Raw genomic sequence first — 19582 nt, 5'->3', positions numbered from 1 at the left:
CAAAACGTGGCAGGCATGTAAAGTCGTTTGATCGTGTCTGTCTATCCATATTATGCTAGGCGGCAGGCATCTTTGTGAACTTTTCTACAAGTAAACTCAGTTTGACTTTATGTCATTTGGCGCCATCTACTGGGCTACTTTTACACCCCTGAGGAAGGCCCCTGTGACCAAAACAGACAGTCAGAGAGGCCAAGCTTAGAATAGAAGAGAACCTAGCAAAGAACATTAAGAAAGGGGATAAATTCTTCTTTAGGTATATTAGTGATAGAAAAAGAAACACAGATGGGATAGTACGCCTTAGGAAACCAGACGGGGATTATGTAGAATCGGATTCCGATAAAGCCGAACTACTAAATAAATACTTCTGCTCAGTCTTTACCTGCGAGGCGCCAGGGTCCGGTCCACAGTTGCAAGCAAGGCAAAGCTCGGAAGACCCGTTTTTGAATTTCAAGTTTACACCCGGCAGCGTCTACTGCGAACTATCAAGACTCAAAGTGAACAAAGCCATGGGACCGGAAATCTACACCCCAGGGTGCTTAGAGAGTTGTGTGATGTTCTGGCAGAACCGTTATCCGTACTCTTCAATCTTTCCCTGAGTACGGGAAGAGTCCCCTTGGACTGGAAGACAGCCAACATCATCCCACTCCACAAAAAGGGCTGCAGGACGGAGGCTGCGAATTACAGACCATCCATAGTGAGTAAACTCATGGAAACACTAATTAAACATAAAATAGATACGATCCTAGACGAGGAGAATCTACGAGATCCCCACCAACATGGATTCACCAAGGGAAGGTCCTGCCAATCCAATCTAATTAGCTTTTTTGACTGGGTAACAAGAAAGCTGGATGTGGAGGAGTCCCTAGACATCGTGTACTTGGACTTCAGTAAAGCTTTTGATAGCGTCCCACACCGCAGGTTATTGAACAAGATGAAATCGATGGAATTAGGAGAGACATTAACTGCATGGGTCAATGATTGGCTAAGCGGTAGGCTTCAGAGGGTGGTGGTAAACGATACCCTCTCCAAAACATCAGAGGTGATCAGTGGAGTGTCTCAGGGCTCGGTCTTGGGCCCGATCCTATTCAACATATTCGTAGGTGACCTGACTCAAGGACTTAAAGGTAAAATAACATTATTTGCTGATGACGCCAAACTATGCAACATAGTAAGTAAAAGCACTTTGCCCGACAGTATGACGCAGGACCTACTTCTATTGGAACATTGGTCCTCAACTTGGCATCTAAGCTTCAATGCTAAAAAATGTAAGGTCATGCACCTTGGCAGCAGAAATCCGTGCAGAACTTACACACTAAATGGGGAAACCTTAGCTAAGACTAAAACAGAACGTGATTTAGGAGTGATAATTAGTGAAGACATGAAAACTACCAATCAGGTGGAGAAGGCTTCATCAAAGGCTAGACAAATGATGGGTTGTATCTGTAGAAGCTTTGTCTGCCGGAAACCCGAAGTCATCATGCCGTTGTACAGATCCATGGTGAGACTTCATCTGGAATATTGTGTACAATTCTGGAGGCCACATTACCAAAAAGATGTGCTGAGAGTTGAGTCGGTTCAACGAATGGCCACCAGGATGGTCTCGGGGCTCAGGGATCTCCCGTATGAGGAAAGGCTAAATAAATTGCAGCTGTACTCACTCGAGGAACGTAGAGAGAGAGGAGACATGATTGAGACGTTTAAATATATCACGGGCTGTATCAAGGTGGAAGATGATATCTTCTTTCTTAAAGGACCCTCAACCACAAAAGGGCATCCGCTAAAAATCAGGAGCGGGAAATTTCATGGCGACACCAGGAAGTATTTCTTCACCGAAAGGGTGGTTGATCATTGGAATGAACTTCCACTGCAGATGATTGAGGCCAGCAGCGTGCCAGATTTTAAAAGTAAATGGGACACGCATATAGGATCTCTAGGGGGGTAAAGTCGAGGGGGGTGGGTCATTAGAGTGGGCAGACTTGATGGGCTATGGCCCTTTTCTGCCGTCATTTTTCTATGTTTCTAGACCATGTTGGGGTCCAGTATATGCTCTATTATCATAAAGGACTTTACAGGCCTACCACGTTTTGTTTTATTTATATGTATACTTGTGCAAATTTTAATTGATTTTCAATATTTTCAATGAACGTATCTGTCCACACAGTGGTTTGACCAATGTCCCTTCCCTACTGCTCTTGTTTTGTTTTTATAGTTTGCCCGTGGGGTTGTATTTTCCCTTTGTATTGTATGATACAAGTCAAGAAATTCACCATGCCTCACCCATTCTCCAGCCAGTAAAGAAGTAATAATAATAATTAATTTTCTTATATACCGCCCAACCAGAAGTTCCGGGCGGTTCACAGCAAGAGAACTGACTTATATCAATTAGCGAAGACACAAAATACAGTAAAATTCAGTGAAATACAATACAGTACAATACAATACAATGCAATGCAATATAATACAATGTAAAATCCTCGCATAGATTTACCAAACAAATATGCTTTCATTGATTTTCTGAACTCATAGTAAGATTGGGATTGGGCAATTAGAGAACACATCCAAGAGTTCATTTTCTCTGCTTGGCGAAGCAAGGGTAGAAGGCGTCCAGACCAGTGGTACCCCCCTCTATCAACTTCTCCACACCCCACACTGCCACACACGTAACATAGAAACAGAGAAACATAGAACTAGACGGAAGATAAGGGCCACGGCCCATCCAGTCTGCCCACCCTAATGACCCTCCCCTACCTTTACCTTGTGAATAGATCCCACGTGTCGATCCCATTTACCCCTTGCCTTACCCCATACCTCTTTTTCACTAGCATGAGTGTCCAGGAAGTGACATCAGAGGGAGAGCTGAGGCAGGCGCGAGCAGCTGACTGGAGGTACTGCTCGCACCGGCAAAGAGTTAGAGGCACAGGGGGGTAAGGGAAGCCACGCACCTGGCAGGAAAGGACCAGGGGGACTGAGAGGAGGGGAGGTGCTGGCGGCCCCCACCAAGACGGTGCTTGCGGAGGTCCACCTCTGCTCCCTCTTACTATGCCACTGGGCTCCACAAAAAGAAAGGTGAGAGACTACAGCAGCAGGGGAACCCAGGAGAGATGGGGTTGGCACTCACCGGTAAAGCCTGGCTTACAGATACAGTCATAGCGGTCAATACCATCCCGGCAGATGCCATAGTCGCAGGGGTTGCTAGCGCAGTCATCATGGTTCACCTCACAGTTCACGCCTTATGAAAAAGGTACAGAAAGCAGACAGTTACACAGTGCAGAAACAAGGAAACATAAATGAGGCCCCTGGAATTGGGTGCAAGAATGCCTCTAAATTCCAATCTTCCACCCCCCCCCCCCCATTTACAAGAACTTACACACAAGGAGAATGGTGAGGTAACAGTTTAGGGTAATATTTAAGTTTAAAAGACAATAATTTTTTTTTTTTTAATTCTTTATTCATTTTTACATCTGACATCAAGTTTATAAATAATTGACATTTAAAATTGAGTACATCACTTGAATTTCTATCATTTTAACATTAATGTATAAGATTTAATCGCTTCCCTCCCCCTCACAAAACATGTGCAATCAAATATATCATATAAGTATTCTTTTCAAATGCAATAAATACTTAATAGAATTTAGAATTCCCCCACCCCACCCCTCATTTACAAATGTACTTTTAATGGAAAATTGTATCTAATCATTATAATAGTTTGTCAATGGCCCCCAGATCTCTTTAAATGTATTATAATTCCCTTTTTGTATAGCTATTATTCTTTCCATTTTATAAATGTGGCACGAGTTCAATACATTTAAAAAAAAAAAAATTGTACAGGTTTTGGAAAGCCCTGGCAAGCTCCAGCCGCACCTGGAGGGCCTCTTAAGCATGCGTGGATGATGTCATGCATATCCACGCTTGCTCCAGGCCCTCCAGACACGGCAGGAGCTCGTCTGGAAGGAGAGAGGAGGCTTTGTGTGGGGCGGGGCTTGGGGGTGGAATGGGGCGGGGCTGAAGGTAGAACAGGGTGGGGCTGGAGGAAGAATGGAGCAGCAGGAGAATTGCGCCTCCATAGGCAGTTTAGGCCGCCTAACGGCACTGTGGGCATGGCTTAAAAACTAAGTTGATTATATAATTCTTTAAAAGTTTTTACTATCGAAAAATAGTAAATGAAATAAAAAATTTATATGCATTTATTTGAAAGTAAAAGTATAAACGTGTTGATTGAGCAAAGAAATATTTAAAAATAATTCACACACGATATATAGGGGGGAGTCAGGAGTGCTGCCACACTATGAAAATATCATCAGGGTGGCATTCTGAGAACCCCAGAGTGTGGAGAAGAAGAAAATATATTCAGCATTATGTGGAATATGCTATAGTAACGCTGGAAGTGGCATTAGGCGGCCTAAAGTGTCTAGAGGCGCAATTCACATCAAAGGTAGGCCTGGAAAACTCTGGCCTACCTTTGCCAGCAGTGCAATTCTGTACCCGGTGCCGTCGCACCATTGACATTTGATTGACTTCTGCTTTTAAGGCGGGCACCAGTTAGAGATTCTGGGCCGAGTCGGTGAAAAACGGAGATTGGGGGAGGGGGGCTGCAGCTCGCAAAGGTTTGGGAGACTGTCTATATTGGGGTGGGGGGAGGGGGGACAGGTAAGAGCATACCCGAGGTGCCTCGCTGGCATTTGCAGAGGTACTTGTTGACGAGGTCCATGCATTTGCCCCCATTCTGGCAGGGGCTGCTGTGGCATTCGTCGATCTGGTTTTCACAGCGGTAGCCCGTGTAGCCAGGAACGCAGGAACAGGTGTAGCCAGCAATGCCATCTATGCAGGTGCCGTGGTGGCAGGGGTCCGGAGAGCAGTCATTGTGGTTCTGGTCACAGAGGGGCCCCTCAAAACCTAGGGGAAGAAATCAGGGGTGGGAATAAGAAGAGCATCACCATTGCACATCTTTATCCAACCTCCCCACCCCCCCCAACATGTGTTAAGGTTTTGCAGAGGCCTTTGGGAGAAGCCAGTAATGGGACTGACCTCCCATAACTGGATGTTCCTTCGCTAGAAAAAATTTCTAAAGCTGTTTTGGGTCAAAGAAAATAACATCTTTTCCACAAAGCATTTCAACACAGCAGGGACACAGGTAATGTAACTTAACAGCATCCTGCACGTTATGCAAATAAGTGCGACCCCCTCTGAATTACCACCCCCACTTCCCAACCAGTCCCCAAAGCTTCCCATACTGGGGCTGAAAGTTCAGAGGTTGGTTCCTCAGGCAGAGCAGTCTTGGAGGGGCAGACCCAAAAACCGAAATGCAAGTTACATACCACTGGGTCAGCCTCCCCCTTTGCCACACCCCAAAAACAGAATCCACAGGGAACAAGCAGAGGTGGCCACAGCTAGTGAAAGGTCCAAAGGTGACAATGCAGTCCCCACCTCAGAAGAAAATGGTGAATGGGCAGTAACTGGAAAATGTGATGAAAGCAGTTAGCTTAGCAGAGTTTAAAAGAAGGTATGGAAAACTTCATAAGACTCCATAAGCAATTACTAAGGTGTGGGTAAATCCACTGCTCATTCCTAGGATAAAATATGTTTTCCTTGGGATCTTGCCAGGTATTTGTGAACTGGGCTGGACTCAGTTGGAAACAGGGTACTGGGATTGATGGACTTCCAGTATGGTAGCTCTTATGTTTTTATGGAATGGCTCTTTGTTACCTCTCCCCACCCCACACACAAAACAACATTTCCTCAACGGGAAGTACTCATGTAACCCAACCAGCGGCTTGGCACATTTGGACAGATACAGGAAAGAGGGGATGTCCAATGACTGAGAGGGGAACTTTTGTCTCTCCCTGCTGAACCCTCTCATCCTTCGGCCCCACCTCTGAAATAAGTGCGTTAATCAGGGAGATTATCAGGTCTGTATTCAAACAAGACTTCTCGTTGCACTGATCTCGCCCTCCGCCCCCTTCCAGACTAGGTGGGCCACTCACCTTCTGCACAGCGACACTCGTACCCATTGGGACGGTCCACACACTTGGCACCATTCTGGCAGGGGGTGCTAGCGCACTCGTCCACATCGGTCTGGCACATGTTGCCAGTAAACCCTGAGAAAAAAAAAAGACAGAAGGGGTTAAGGCGGGGAGAAGGGGGCACTGGGCTAGGCCACAGCTCAGTGATGTCCAGTGGGAGTGACGTCTAGATACCACCAGCACCGACTAGCCCTGGCCTAAACATGCACAAACACACACATGTTAATATAGGGAGTAATTCTGATGAGATTTCCTAAAGTGAGTGCACTAAGTGTGAATTCTATTATGACACATAAGTCAAATAGTAAAATACTGCTTCTACAAATTGCGCATGATCAGGTCATTAGCAAAGGTGTTGGATCCGCCAGCTGTTAAGATTCTTATTCACTCCCTCATTATTTCAAAACTCGATTACTGTAATTCATTGTTAAAGGGCATTATTCAAAAACAAATGAGACTACAATTAATCCAAAACACTGCAATAAAAATCATAACAAACTCAAAAAAGTATGATCATGTAACACCGCTTCTAAAAAATGCTCACTGCTCGTACAAAATTGCATTACTATCATTCAAGATCCGCCAGGCTAATCTTCCCACTATCCTAGAAAGACTATTGATACCATACACTCCTTCCAGATCCCTGAGGTCAACTGTACCTTCCCTACAGATTATCGGCACGAGACAGGCATAGATTTTTTTGGTCATCACACCACAGTTATGGAACACACTCCCTGGATATATTAGAGAAGAATCTGTACTAGACAGGTTTAAAAGTTCATTGAAAACTTTTCTTTACAAAGATACTTTTGAAAATTAAAATCTTTTTCTCTGACAATATTACTGCAGCCCTCCTTTCTACTTTTTTATTTTAAACACTCTGCTCTTTTCTTTCTTCCCCAGCCTACTATATTACCCTTCTCTAAAATTTTGTAGTTCTACCCTCTTCCATCCTGTTTCTGTAAGTTTGTCCGCAGAATTTGTCTTTGTACGTATAATTATGTGTTTTTTGTTTCCCTGATTTTATTATATGTAATTCGCTTTGAAATTAATATTATAAGCGTTTGCATCAAATTTGAATAAACAATAAACATTACAGTTAGATGCCTAATTGCCGTTATAGAACACCAGTATAAGTTTGCAGTTCCATGCCTAACCCTAGGCGAGTTCTTATGCTAGCTTAATGGCTAGTGTAAATTCTCACGCTTAACAGTTGTCAGGAGCCTAGCTGGCAGTAACCTATAACCTTAGCACGTAAGTGCTAGACACGCCCTGCCCATGCCCCTTCCACATCCCCACCCCTATCAGTTGTGCGCTAAAGGAATTAGGCGCTAAGGTTACAGAATCCCAAGTACAGTTGCACGCATAACTTTAAATCATCACCAATTAACTTTTGATTCTTAATGCCAGTTACTGCCTAATTTAACAATTAAGTTATGCTCGTTAATGATAGTATTCTATAAACCATGTGTGAAATTTTGCACAATAAGTGCAGAACTGGGCTTGCAAGAACGAGGGCGATAAGATGCCGTATTCAAAAACGGTTAGGTTGGTACCCCCTGGGGCTAAGGAAATACCTTCCACACTTGAACGTAACTCGCTCTGAACTACCAGTGGGAGGCACGAGCTAAATACTAAGACCCGTATTCTATAAATGGTGCTGGTTTTTAGGCACCGAAGCTAGGTGAAAAATGCCATTTAAATGACAGTTTTAAATTTATTTTCAAAGTGCCTATAAGATAGCACTGGAATCATACCTCTGTCAGCGCTTTATGGCCTCTAATGCCACTGTAGGCGTAAAGCGCCTATGGAGACACAATTCACGTCAAAAGTGGGCGCCAGAAATGTAGTCCTTTAAAACCATGGCCTACATTTAACTTGCACTGGTTGGGATTGTCCAAGGTTACTCAGATAACGCCGGGGTGGTCCAACGGCAGAGAGCAGTCGCAATTAGGATATTCAGTCCACCAATCACATAACCCAGTGGTCCCCAAACCTGCCCTGAAGGACCACCAGCCACTCAGGTTTTCAGGATAGCTCTAATGAATATGCATGGGGCAGATTTGCATGCCTGGCACCTCCATAATGTACAAATCTCTCTCATGCATATTCATTAGGGCTATCACGAAAACCTGACTGGTTGGTTGTCCTCCAGGACGGGGTTGGGGGATCACTGATATTACCAACTGGATGACACGAGGACAGCATAAAAATTCATGCTGTCTGCGATCAGAATGGTGGCTCAATATCACCATTAGCTGGACAGCGACGCCAGTCAGTAATACATTTGGATGTTAATCACCAGCCACCATCTAGATACTGGTGCTAATATTCCGATATATTTCAGCCTCGGCAGCTGGCGCTTAAAGCAAAATGTTCACTGCTGAGGCTGAGGCTGAGCATCGGTGGGACAGATTCTAGAAAGAGTCTGTTTATAATAGGCATGGTCATACCGCAGAGATATGGGATATCAGACCTATGACCCTTCATCCTTTATACCAGTGTATTACAAATTGTGTCCTGTGGCGAGATTCTTGGTGTGCTACAAGGCGCCAGCACCAGCTGACTGCCTACAGAACGTGTCTCCCAGCGAGAGGCAGTCAGCCGGCACCCACGCTTCTCCTCCTCTGCTCCAGCACCCCCCATCTGGAGGGCCTTCGCGCATGCGCAGACGTGATGACGCATGATGTCATCACATCGACATCCATGCATTTCCAGGTGCCCTCCAGTCGCAGCCCGGAGTTTACTATGCCGCTGAGTCAAAAGGTTTGCGGGACACTGCTTTACACATCTGAAAAACACACACACATACAAGCATATTCATTCACACCCAGAAGCACACATTCATAGACACCACACACACATACAGTATTTATGTACAGAAACATACACCGATATGCACAGAAACACGCCCACATTCCAATACACACACACACATAGAGCAAGAAGCATACAACCACATGCTCTCTCCCTCTGAGTTGCTAGCTCTGTGCGTTTGGCAGAAAGAGCTGGGAAGTCTGTACAATACACAGGGCAGGATTATGTTCTGCCTGCTGCACGGTGTCGGCTGAGAGAGCCCGAGGACGATCCCAGCACGGCACTTCTGAAGTTCGTTGGGAAGGAAACACAGAGCTTGGCCTGGGAACCTGGCGCGTCTCCGACATTTTTGCAGGTTCTCAGGTTGTTTGTCTTAGGAAGGTCGCTGCGCTCACGGGCGACAACAGCTCTAACCTGTAATCACATGGCGGGAGCCCAGCTCATGCCAAGAAATCAGCCCTCTCCCCACAGCACCCGGTTCTCATCAGGGACATATCCCACACAGCCCTCTCCCCACAGCACCCGGCTCTCATCAGGGACACATCCCACACAGCCCTCTCCCCACAGCACCCGGCTCTCATCAGGGAATCATCCCACACAGCCCTCTCCCCACAGTACCCGGCACTCATCAGGGACATATCCCACACAGCTCTCTCCCCACAGCACCTGGCTCTCATCAGGGACTCATCCCACACAGCCCTCGCCTCTCATTAGGGGATCATCCCCCATAGACCTCTCCCCACATCTGAGTCTCATCAGGGAATCATTCTACACATCCCTCGCCTTTCATCAGGGGAACATCCCACACAGCCCTCTCCCCACAGCACCTGGCTCTCATCAGGGGATCATCCCATATAGCCCTCTCCCCACAGCACCCGGCTCTCATCAGGGACATATCTCACACAGCTCTCTCCCCACAGCATCTGGGTCTCATCAGGGAATCATTCCACATAGCCCTCTCCCCACAGCACCCAGTTCGGATTCAGCCAATCAAAAAATAGAAATTAAGAGTTCTGTACAGAACTCTTAGGACGCCTAATGACATTTAGGCCCTCCAATGTCTAATGATGCCTGAAAAGTAGGTGTGGCTAGGGGGTGGCGAATAGGCATGGCTGACTCAGGCATCTGAGATAGGCACCGGTAAATTAGGCCAAGTAAAACCTGTCCCAATGCTCCAATAGCTACCTTTAGGACGCCTAGCTAGGTGTAGGCGCCGCTAGGCATGATTCTATAAGCGGCACCTAGCGGTTGATTGACAACCACGCCAAGCGGAATTGGCGCTATTTATAGAATCTGGCCCTGTGTGCTTAATGTTGTTGTTAGGTGCCATTGACTCATGCTCGAGTTCTAGTGACTTGATGAATTGTGGATTTTTGATGAATTGTGGATCTAAAAAGAAATCGGTTGTGTGCTAGTCCAGAAAGGTCCTCCAGCATCATCCCCATGGTTGTTATCAACGTGTCCAGCCATCTGGTTGCAGGTCATCCTCTTCGTCTGGTTCCTCCGATCTTCCCAAACATGAGGTCCTTCTCCAGTGATCTCTCTCTTCTAACAGTATGACCAAAATAAGACTTCAATGTTTGGGTTTCGAATGACAGAGCCGGTTTGATCTCTTCCAAAATTGATTTGTTAGTGCTTCTGGTGGTCCACGACATGCATAAAATCCTTCTCCAGCATCAAAGCTCAAATGAGTCAATCCTCTTTCTGTCTTGTTTCCATAGTGTCCAGCTTTCGCATCCGTAACTGACCAAATGAATGCATGGACAAGTCTGATCTTCGTTTGGAGTGTTACCGCCTTGCCTTTGAATACTTTGTCAAAAGCCTTTGTGAAGAGCGACCAAGTGCTATTCTGCAGAGTATTTCCTCCCTGCTAGTTGCTTCTTTGTTTACGAAAGAGCCCAGGAGATTGAAATTCTTTACAACTCCTGTTCTATCACCTTCAAGCTCAAAATTTCCCGTGTTCATGATCTTCGCCTAGTTTATGTTCAGTTTTAATCCCATGTTATGACTTTTGGCTTTGGCTTTTCTCAGTAGATACAGCCATGTCTTCTTTGCTTAATAAGTCAGCGATATCTTGTACAGTTGTGGTGTTCTCACACATGTACAGCGATGGTTCAATCGGAATTCTGAAACACGCAGGTGCTACCACCTCCCCACTTGCATTTGCAAGAACACAGACACACACATGTATGAAAAGGATGCAAAGCACAGTTACTTACTGTAACAGGTGTTATCCAGGCAGATATTCTCTACATGTAGGTGACGTCACCGACGGAGCCCCCTAGCGGACGTTTTCGCAAGCAGACTTGCTTGAAGACCTTCAAGCTTGGGATTGGACTGCGCATGCGTGAGTGCCCCTCCCACCCGACCTAAGGCATGCGTCTCCTCAGCATGGCCTCAGTTCAGATAGCTAGCAAAGAAGCCAATCACGGGGAGGTGGGTGGGTTGCGAGAATATCTGCCTGCTGTCCCTGGATAACACCTGTTACGGTAAGTAACTGTGCTTTATCCCAGAACAAGCAGGCAGCATATTCTCTACATGTGGGAGACCTCCAAGCTAACCAGAATGGGATGGTGGGAGAGTTGGCAATTTAGGAGAACAGATTTTGCAAAACGGACTGGCCAAAATGGCCATCACGCCTGGAGAAAGTATCCAGACAGTAGTGAGAGGTGAAGGTATGAACCGAGGACCACGTGGCAGCCTTACAGATTTCCTCAATGGGAGTCGAGCGGAGGAAAGCAACAGACGCCGCCATCGCTCTGACCTTGTGGCCTGTGACTCAACGCAGGGGGAGACCAGCCTGAGCATAACAGAAAGAGATACAAGCGGCCAACCAGTTAGAAATGGTCTGCTTAGAAACAGAGTGACCCAAGCGATTAGGATCGAAAGAGATGAACAACTGGGGAGCAGAACGATGAGGATCGGTGCGCTTCAAGTAGAAGGCCAGCGCACGCTTACAATCAAGAGAATGCAGAGCCACTTCTCCAGGGTGAGAATGGGGCTTCGGAAAAAAAACAGGGAGAACAATGGATTAGTTGATATGAAAATCCGAAACAACCTTAGGCAAGAATTTAGAATGGGTATGGAGAACCACCTTATCATGATGGAAGACAGTGAAGGGTGGGTCCGCCACCAAGGCCTGAAGCTCACTGCCCGATGGGCAGAAGTGAGAGCAATAAGGAACACAACCTTCCAAGTGAGAAACTTCAAGTGAGTCCGCGCCAACGGCTCGAACGGGGGTTTCATCAAATGAGCAAGGACCACGTTAAGATCCCAAACCACAGGAGGAGGTTTAAGGGGCGGATGAACATGGAAAAGGCCTTTCATGAAGTGGGAAACCAGAGGATGAACAGAGATAGGCTTCCCGTCAATAGGCTGATGAAAAGCAGCAATGGCACTAAGATGAACTCGAACCGGACTTGAGTCCAGCGCCAGACAAGTGTAACAGATAATCCAGTACAGCAGATAAGGAGGCAGATAGCGGCTCCTGCTGCCAAGTAGCACATCAGGAAGAAAAGCGGGTCCACTTCTGATGGTAACATTGGTGAGTGGACTCCTTCCGAGACGCCTCCAGGATGGCCAGCACAGGCTGGGAGAACTGGAACGAGGGCATTAAGTCTTGAGGAACCAAGCCGTTAAGTGCAGAGACTGTAGGTTGGGATGAAGTAGAGAACCTCGACTCTGCGTAAGCAGAGAAGGAAAAACAGGCAGAAGAAGAGGCTTCCTGGAACTGAGTTGCAACAGAAGGGAGAACCACGGCTGTCAGGGCCACCGAGGAGCTATCAGAATCATGGTGGCATGTGTGGACTTGAGCCTGCCGAGAGCCTTCCGAATCAGAGGGATTGGAGGGAACGCATACAGAAACAGGTTCGTCCAATCCAGCAGAAAAGCATCCGCCTCGAGCCTGAGACGGGTGTAAACCCTGGAGCAGAAGCGGGGCAACTTGTGATTGAGGAGGGACGTGAAAAGATCGACATCCGGAGTCCCCCAACGAGCAAACACCTGACGCAGGGCCAAGGAATGGATGGACCACTCGTGAGGCTGCAGAAGACGACTCAACTTGTCCGCCAGACAACTGTGCTGGCCCTGAATGTAGACCGCTCAAAGGTTGCGGCGGATGGCACAATCCCAGAGCCGCATCGCCTCTTGGCACAGGGACAGGGATCCCGTGCCCCCTTGTTTGTTGATATAATACATGGCGACCTGGTTGTCTGTGTGGACCAGCACCACTCGGTCGCGAAGCAGGTGACAAAAAGCTTTCAGGGTGAGGAAAATCGCTCGAAGCTCCAGCAGATTGATGTGACAAAGGCAGTCGGCACTGGACCAAAGACCCTGAGTGTGAAGACCGTCCAGATGAGCCCCCCCAAGCATAGGCCGACGAGTCTGTTGTGAGGACCTTCTGCGGAGGAGGAGCATGAAACAGAAAACCTCTGGAAAGATTGGAAGAGAGCATCCACCAACGGAGAGACTGCTTCAACAAAGGAGTCACGACAATGAGTCGAGAGACAGGATCCTGATCCTGGTTCTATTGGGATTCTAGAGTTCATTGAGGAATACGGAGGTGAAGTCTGTCAAAAGGAGTCACATGAACCGTGGAGGCCATGTGACTTAGTAGGACCATCAGGAGCCGAACCGAGCCGGGGCCAAGGACAGATGGGCCACCCTCTGGCATAAATGAACAAGGGTCTCCTGACGAGGCCGATGCATGAAGGAGTGGAGACAAACTGTATCCAGGACCGCTCCGATGAACTCTAGAGACTGGGACTGACAGAGGTGAGACTTGGGGAAGTTCACCTCGAAGCCGATACTCTGAAGGAGCAAGATGGTTTGATTCGTCGCTCGCAGAACTTCGTGGTGAGAGAACGCTTTGATCAACCAGTCGTCGAGGTAGGGAAACACCTGCAGGCTACGGAAATGCAGGGCCGTAGCCACAACGATTAGACATTTCGTGAAAACCCTCGGAGAGGTTGCCAGGCTGAAGGGAAAAACACGATACTGGAGATAGAGATCCCCCATTCGGAATCTCAGATTCTGGCGAGAGGCCGGGTGTATCAGAATGTGCGTATACGCCTCTTTGAGGTCCAGCGAGCACAGCCAGTCCCCCTCGTCCAAGAGGGGGTACAACGTAGGAAGGGTGAGCATTCTGAACCGTTCCCTGACCGTAGAGCATCAAAGACAGACTTCTCGGCTCTGCGGAAAACTGAGAAGACTCACCCTGTGCTGGGCGGGAAGGCACTCGCGCATGCGGTGCTGCAGACTCGAAACTTCTGAGTTTCTACAAACAAGTCTGCTTGCGAGGCTGTCCGCATCTGGGCTCTGTGGATGATGTCACCCATATGTGAGAATAGGCTGCCTGCTTGTCCTGGGATAATCTTGCTTCCTCTTTGAGATTCTGGAATGTTGCTACTCTTTGGGGTTCCGGAATCTTGCATCCTCTTTGAGATTCTGGAATGTTGCTACTCTTTGGGGTTCCGGAATCTTGCTTCCTCTTTGAGATTCTGGAATGTTGCTACTCTTTGGAGTTCCAGAATCTTGCTTCCTCTTTGAGATTCTGGAATGTTGCTACTATTTGGTTTTTTGCCAGGTACTAGTGACTTGGATTGGCCACTATGAGGACTGGCTACTGGATCTTTGGTCTGGCCCAATAAGGCTATTGTTATGTTCTTAACATTACATCTGCTCTCAAGCACACGCAATGTCCGCACCTTCAATCCAGGCATGATTTCTGCAGGATTTGTAAAACAGTAACCTAGTCATTACTGCATCGGGCTGAGAATCTGAGAAACTGGGTTTGATTCCCATTGTGACTCCTTGCATCCCTGAGCAAGTCACTTAACCCTCCACTGCTTTGGGTACAAAACTTAGATTGTGAACCCATTAAGGATGGAGACCCTTAACCTCACAGGTGTTTCTGTGTCTTTGTATAACAGATAAGAAAGAGGCACCTTTCTACCCTATTAACCCGTATGCTCTGTTATAAAGGTAGCCTCAATTTCTCCACAGCAACAGATGGACAAACAGACATCTCTCACTGCTGAAAGAAAAGCAGACCTAGCCAAAGCTGCTTTGATCCTGCTTGAGTGTGAGAACTCCTCTGAAGGAAGCTGAAGTGGATTTTCTATATATCTGGATTTGTACAGCCAGGAGGGGGAAATCTCTCCCCTCCTCCATCCCAAGGAGCATGCGTCACCGAGCTTTTCGTCTGCACATTTCACAATGGGAAGAACTTAACAAGCTTTCCAATAGATTAATTAAACTTTTATTTATAAAGATGCCAGTTTGGCAGAAGGCCAGGAACAGCACCTATTGTTAGAGGGAGTCAGCCAGCGTGAGTCTGAGAACACCCCCAGCTGCTCCCCCCTCCCCTCGCTAACTCCCCCCTCCACTCACTAACTCCATGGGAAAGCAGGTGAGTCCAGCCCACAGCAGGGATGGCCTCCCCTCCCCGGGTGACAGAAGCCAGTTTTTCAGGGGCATGTTACATTTCTCTTCTGCACTGCGACAAGTTGTTCCACGGCCAAATAATCAAAAATTCTCTCAGTCAAGGGCAGAGAGGGTGGGGCAGATGCACTCAGGGGTCTGTGGGGAGGGGGATGTTAACATTAAGAAGAGACAGTGGGACTGCAGAACTCCTAGACCCACCCTCTTGCTCTCAGCAATGCTGCCCCCCAACACACACACTATTATCTGTACTTAGAAATGTGCAGAGACCAATAATTATGTCCCTAGCAGTGACATTTTTACAAGGAAGACCAGCAGCATCTCCCCACCCCAAAGCTGTTCATATCTGTACAAGGCTGGGCGCCTCCCCCCCCCAAGATACTATTCCTACTTATATAAAACATTTATAGACATTCAGAAATGTGAAATCTGGCAGGACCTGGTGTAATCTTCAGCTTTTCCCTAAAACAGTGACCCTGTGTACTTCTCCCAGGAACTGGCCGTCCCCCACCTCCTCTACCAGAACACTGTCTCATGTATACTACCTCTTCCCCCCCACAACTCATGGTTCATTCTGCTGTAATTTCATTTACTTTTTCATATTCCACTCCACCTCTCTTCAGACAGCCCACCCAACAATCCTGACACAGCTGGTGTGAGCAACAACGGGCTCCTGTACTGCTTCTGCCCGCTCCCAGGGTTAATTCGCCTCCTTGATTCTTTCATTTCTATCCACCTAAAGTCTCCTAGGGATCTCTCCCCACCCCTCTCTCTCAAACCCAAGGCTGGTCAGGGCCTTAGCATATGAAAGGAGCAAACTGTATGCATGGAAATTGGGAGGGGATGGGTGAAAGGGGGGTTGCTGACATTTGCATGAAAGAATCCAAACTACATTGTAATATTTTAAAAAAACACCAACCTCTGGGAAGAGACTGTGGTGGTGGAGGTGGGGGGGGGGGGGTTAATGCTGGGCAGTGCATAAGAATGTGGAAGCAGGCACAACGCATCTGTCTAGGAGAACCATCAGGGACTGGGGGGAAGAACGGTGTCACTGGTCTACTCTAGGTCCCAGGAACTCAAGAAAGTGAAGAGGGGCTCTTAGGGCTGGGGGAACCAATGTCTGCCCCACATGTAAATCGGGTTCAGAAGAGCCATTCAAGGAAAACTTTCTTCTCAGGAGGCCTGGGGGGGGGGAGATGAGACTAGAAGGTAACAAAGGACATATTGTTTCTGGATTCAGCAGTGAGAGACCAGGCTGCTCTTTGTTAGCTGCTGTAGCCCCTTTTCCTTCTCACCCACCCCCAACCAAGGGAGAGCCTTCCTCAACCAGTTTGAAGAAAGGCCCCTGACCCCACCCATTAACCCTTCCCAGAGGAGGATAGTGGGGGAGTAGGACAAAGCTCACAGGCACTCACACAAGTACAAAAACATATACATATGTGTATATACACAGATACACAAAGAAACAAACACATGCACACACAAATGTACACACAAACACCCAAAACACACACACACGAATGTACACACAAACACCCAGACACGTGTACATACACAGAAACACACCCCATGAAAATAATAAAAAAATCTCTTACTCCCTCCTCCCTTTATCTTATCCCGCATTATTACAGAGGCCAAGAATCCAGTACAAAGCTTTCTCCAAATTGCCAGCTGTCGAAATGGAGAGGGGCGAGGCAGCCATACATGGGAAGGGGGGGTCCTTCCACCGCTAGAGCTGGAGGGAAAAGCTGCAGTTGAAGAATGGGGGGAAGGGCTTGTCCACTGCCAAAGTTGAAGGAAAGTATATAGCTAAGGGTCGCCAGCCTACACATGGGTCAGCAATAATTTCATAACACAATTCATGTGCGATGAGGTATGGAAAGGTGGTTCAGGTTTTCCTTCTGTGCAGCAGGTTTGGCAGCTTGCAGGGTTTAAGTCTGGTGAAACGAAAATCCCATGTTAATGTTCTACATACATCAGCTATATTGGAAAATGGAACTTTGTCTAAATGTAATTATGAACGGAAGGGAGCACAACATCAAAAGGCCATTTAACCCGCTATCTGAAAACTGTCTTTTTGTAAAACGCAAACATTTGTTTTTGAAACTGGTGCAGAGGCCGAGGGTAGAAAGAATGTGGAGTCTTTCCCCACCTCTGACATTTTGAAAATGGCACCTGTAATGTATGGTTAACAGAGAAAGGATGAAATTTCAAAATCTGATGGGGTTGATATTCGAGTGGCTCCTACTCAAGTATGCACTGGTGCCAGCTATGGATTTTTCAAGGGTATTATCTGCTTGAAAATTGCCCCTGACCACCTTAGTTAGGTACTGGTACTGGTCTGAATGTTGCTGGTACCAGATAAACGCCAATGCTCACTTTATACCTGGATATTCAGTTCAGAGCCAAATATTTAGCATTAAAAAAACATGGCAACAATCACTTTATAGAACTCTGACTGCTGTGGCCTGAATATTGGAAGGGAGGTGTTTTTAGGGAGCAGATTATATATATTGTTTTTTGTTTTTTTTTTAGAGACCATTTCTTGCCAGGGCACTGCCTCTCATGCAAAACTGCCTGCCAGGAATCTGTCTCCTAATTGATCACCACATCTTGCACCAAGCCTGCTTCCTGCCAAGGCCCCGCCTCCTGCTACAGCCCCACATCTAGCACCAAGCCCGCTTCCTGCCAAGACCCCCACTTCCTGCTAGAGCCCCGCATCTCATATCAAGCCAGTTCCCTTTCAAGACTCTGCTTCCCATCCCCTTTCCACTTGCCAATACTAGATCTCCGAGATTCCTGCTCTCTCCTCCTCCGGCCCACATTTCTGAGCACCCAGAACAACGTGAGGCTCACCAGAGGGGCAGCTGCAGGTGAATCCATTCACAATGTCCTTGCACAAGCCTCCATTCACACACGGATTGCTGTCACATTCATTGACGTTGATCTCGCAGTATGTGCCTGTGAAACCTGCAGAGAGAGTTAAAAAAAAGTAGCAAGTGTGAGTCAACACCTCATGCGGCTGTTTTGGGAAAGGTGTGGACTTTGCCCCTCTCCAGTGCCCGGAATCACTCATCAACTTTGAAAAGCACAAAAGCTGATAACTCCCCCAAAGTCTTACCTTTGCACCTAGGCCTGATGGAATATCGCACTGGTTGGAGGACCAAAGCATACCAATCTCTAGCCCTTCCCTCAGGTTCTCTAGTTGCCAGTACTATGGTGGGTAAAATACTGGACAGCGCAGTACCCCACCTCATTCTACTACTCATGTCTGCATCAGTTGAAGCTGCTGCCCTCAGTGACTCCCTAGCCTGGCTTCATGGTTGAGCTATCCCTGGTGGGGCCAGATTCAGCTGTTCCTTATACACATTCACTATGATTTCATAAGGTTCTCAGTTCTCTTTATTTTGGATTCCTCGCACAACTTTTCACTGGTAGCTCAAGTCACCTATTTTCAAGTACATAAGGTATTTCCCTATTTCCAGAGGGTTACAGTCTACGGCTCTGATCACTTTCTTTACAGCTAGGTTTACTAGGATGAGGGGGTAGCCTGATGGTTAAAGCAGTGGATTGAGATTACTAAGAATTAGACTTAGCAATGTTGGTAAATCTAATCCTGAGATAAGAGAAGGTGAAATTACTTGCTCAAGGTCAGAACAGGCTTGGAGTTCAGCACTTGGTAACCCAGGTGCTTGCCCAGGGCACTAGATTTTGAAGGAGCCAAACAGCCAGGCCAAAGAGCAGCCTTCCCCCACCTACTTAAGAACATAAGAATAGCCATACTGGGTCAGACCAATGGCCCATCTAGCCCAGTATCCAATCCAGGACACAAGTACCTGGCAGAAACCCAAATAGCAGCAACATTCCAGAATCTCAAAGAGTAAGCAAGATTCTGAAACCTGGGCACCGGCACCCTGAGGCTTCAGAAGTGCTCCGTTGGGCTCTCTAAAGCCTTTTTTTGCTCATAACATTTATCAGTTTTCAGTGGGGCCTGAGGCACCTCCGAGTTCAAATAATCTCCTTTTACTAAGAGTTCAGAAAAATGTATTGAAAGAAAGATGCTCGACTTCGAGCAGGATGGCATTCTACCTGACCTCTCCCCATCCAATACTGCAAACCATCCTGTGACCCCCCACTTACAAAAATATTCACAAGTTTATCCCCTCTGTATGCCATGCTCACTTTTCAAACCGATTTACAACAAAGGGTAGCCATTTTCTCTCCATCTTTCCACAACCAGGAGGGAGCAGAGAGAAAAAAGAGGCAGAACTGGGGGAAGAAATGACAGGAGGATGGGTAGA

At 47.1% G+C, this 19582-nt stretch overlaps 1 protein-coding gene across 1 annotated transcript in view; it reads right to left on the bottom strand.

Moving 5' to 3' along the window:
- The window catches only part of NOTCH3 (notch receptor 3), a 195491-nt gene that overhangs the window by 65990 nt on the left and 109919 nt on the right, over positions 1-19582 (bottom strand). The window contains exons 9-12 of the mRNA XM_033923748.1: positions 18138-18251; positions 5985-6098; positions 4663-4896; positions 3119-3229 (exon numbers count right to left, since the gene is read on the bottom strand). Of these exons, the coding sequence (XP_033779639.1) occupies positions 3119-3229; positions 4663-4896; positions 5985-6098; positions 18138-18251 (573 nt within the window). The remainder of the gene's footprint in view (positions 1-3118; positions 3230-4662; positions 4897-5984; positions 6099-18137; positions 18252-19582) is intronic.

This window comes from Geotrypetes seraphini, chromosome 16 (assembly GCF_902459505.1).
Source record: "Geotrypetes seraphini chromosome 16, aGeoSer1.1, whole genome shotgun sequence".
Taxonomy (NCBI): domain Eukaryota; kingdom Metazoa; phylum Chordata; class Amphibia; order Gymnophiona; family Dermophiidae; genus Geotrypetes; species Geotrypetes seraphini.
The sequence above is the reverse complement of the archived record's forward strand: the minus strand, read 5'-3'. Positions and strand labels throughout refer to the sequence as shown.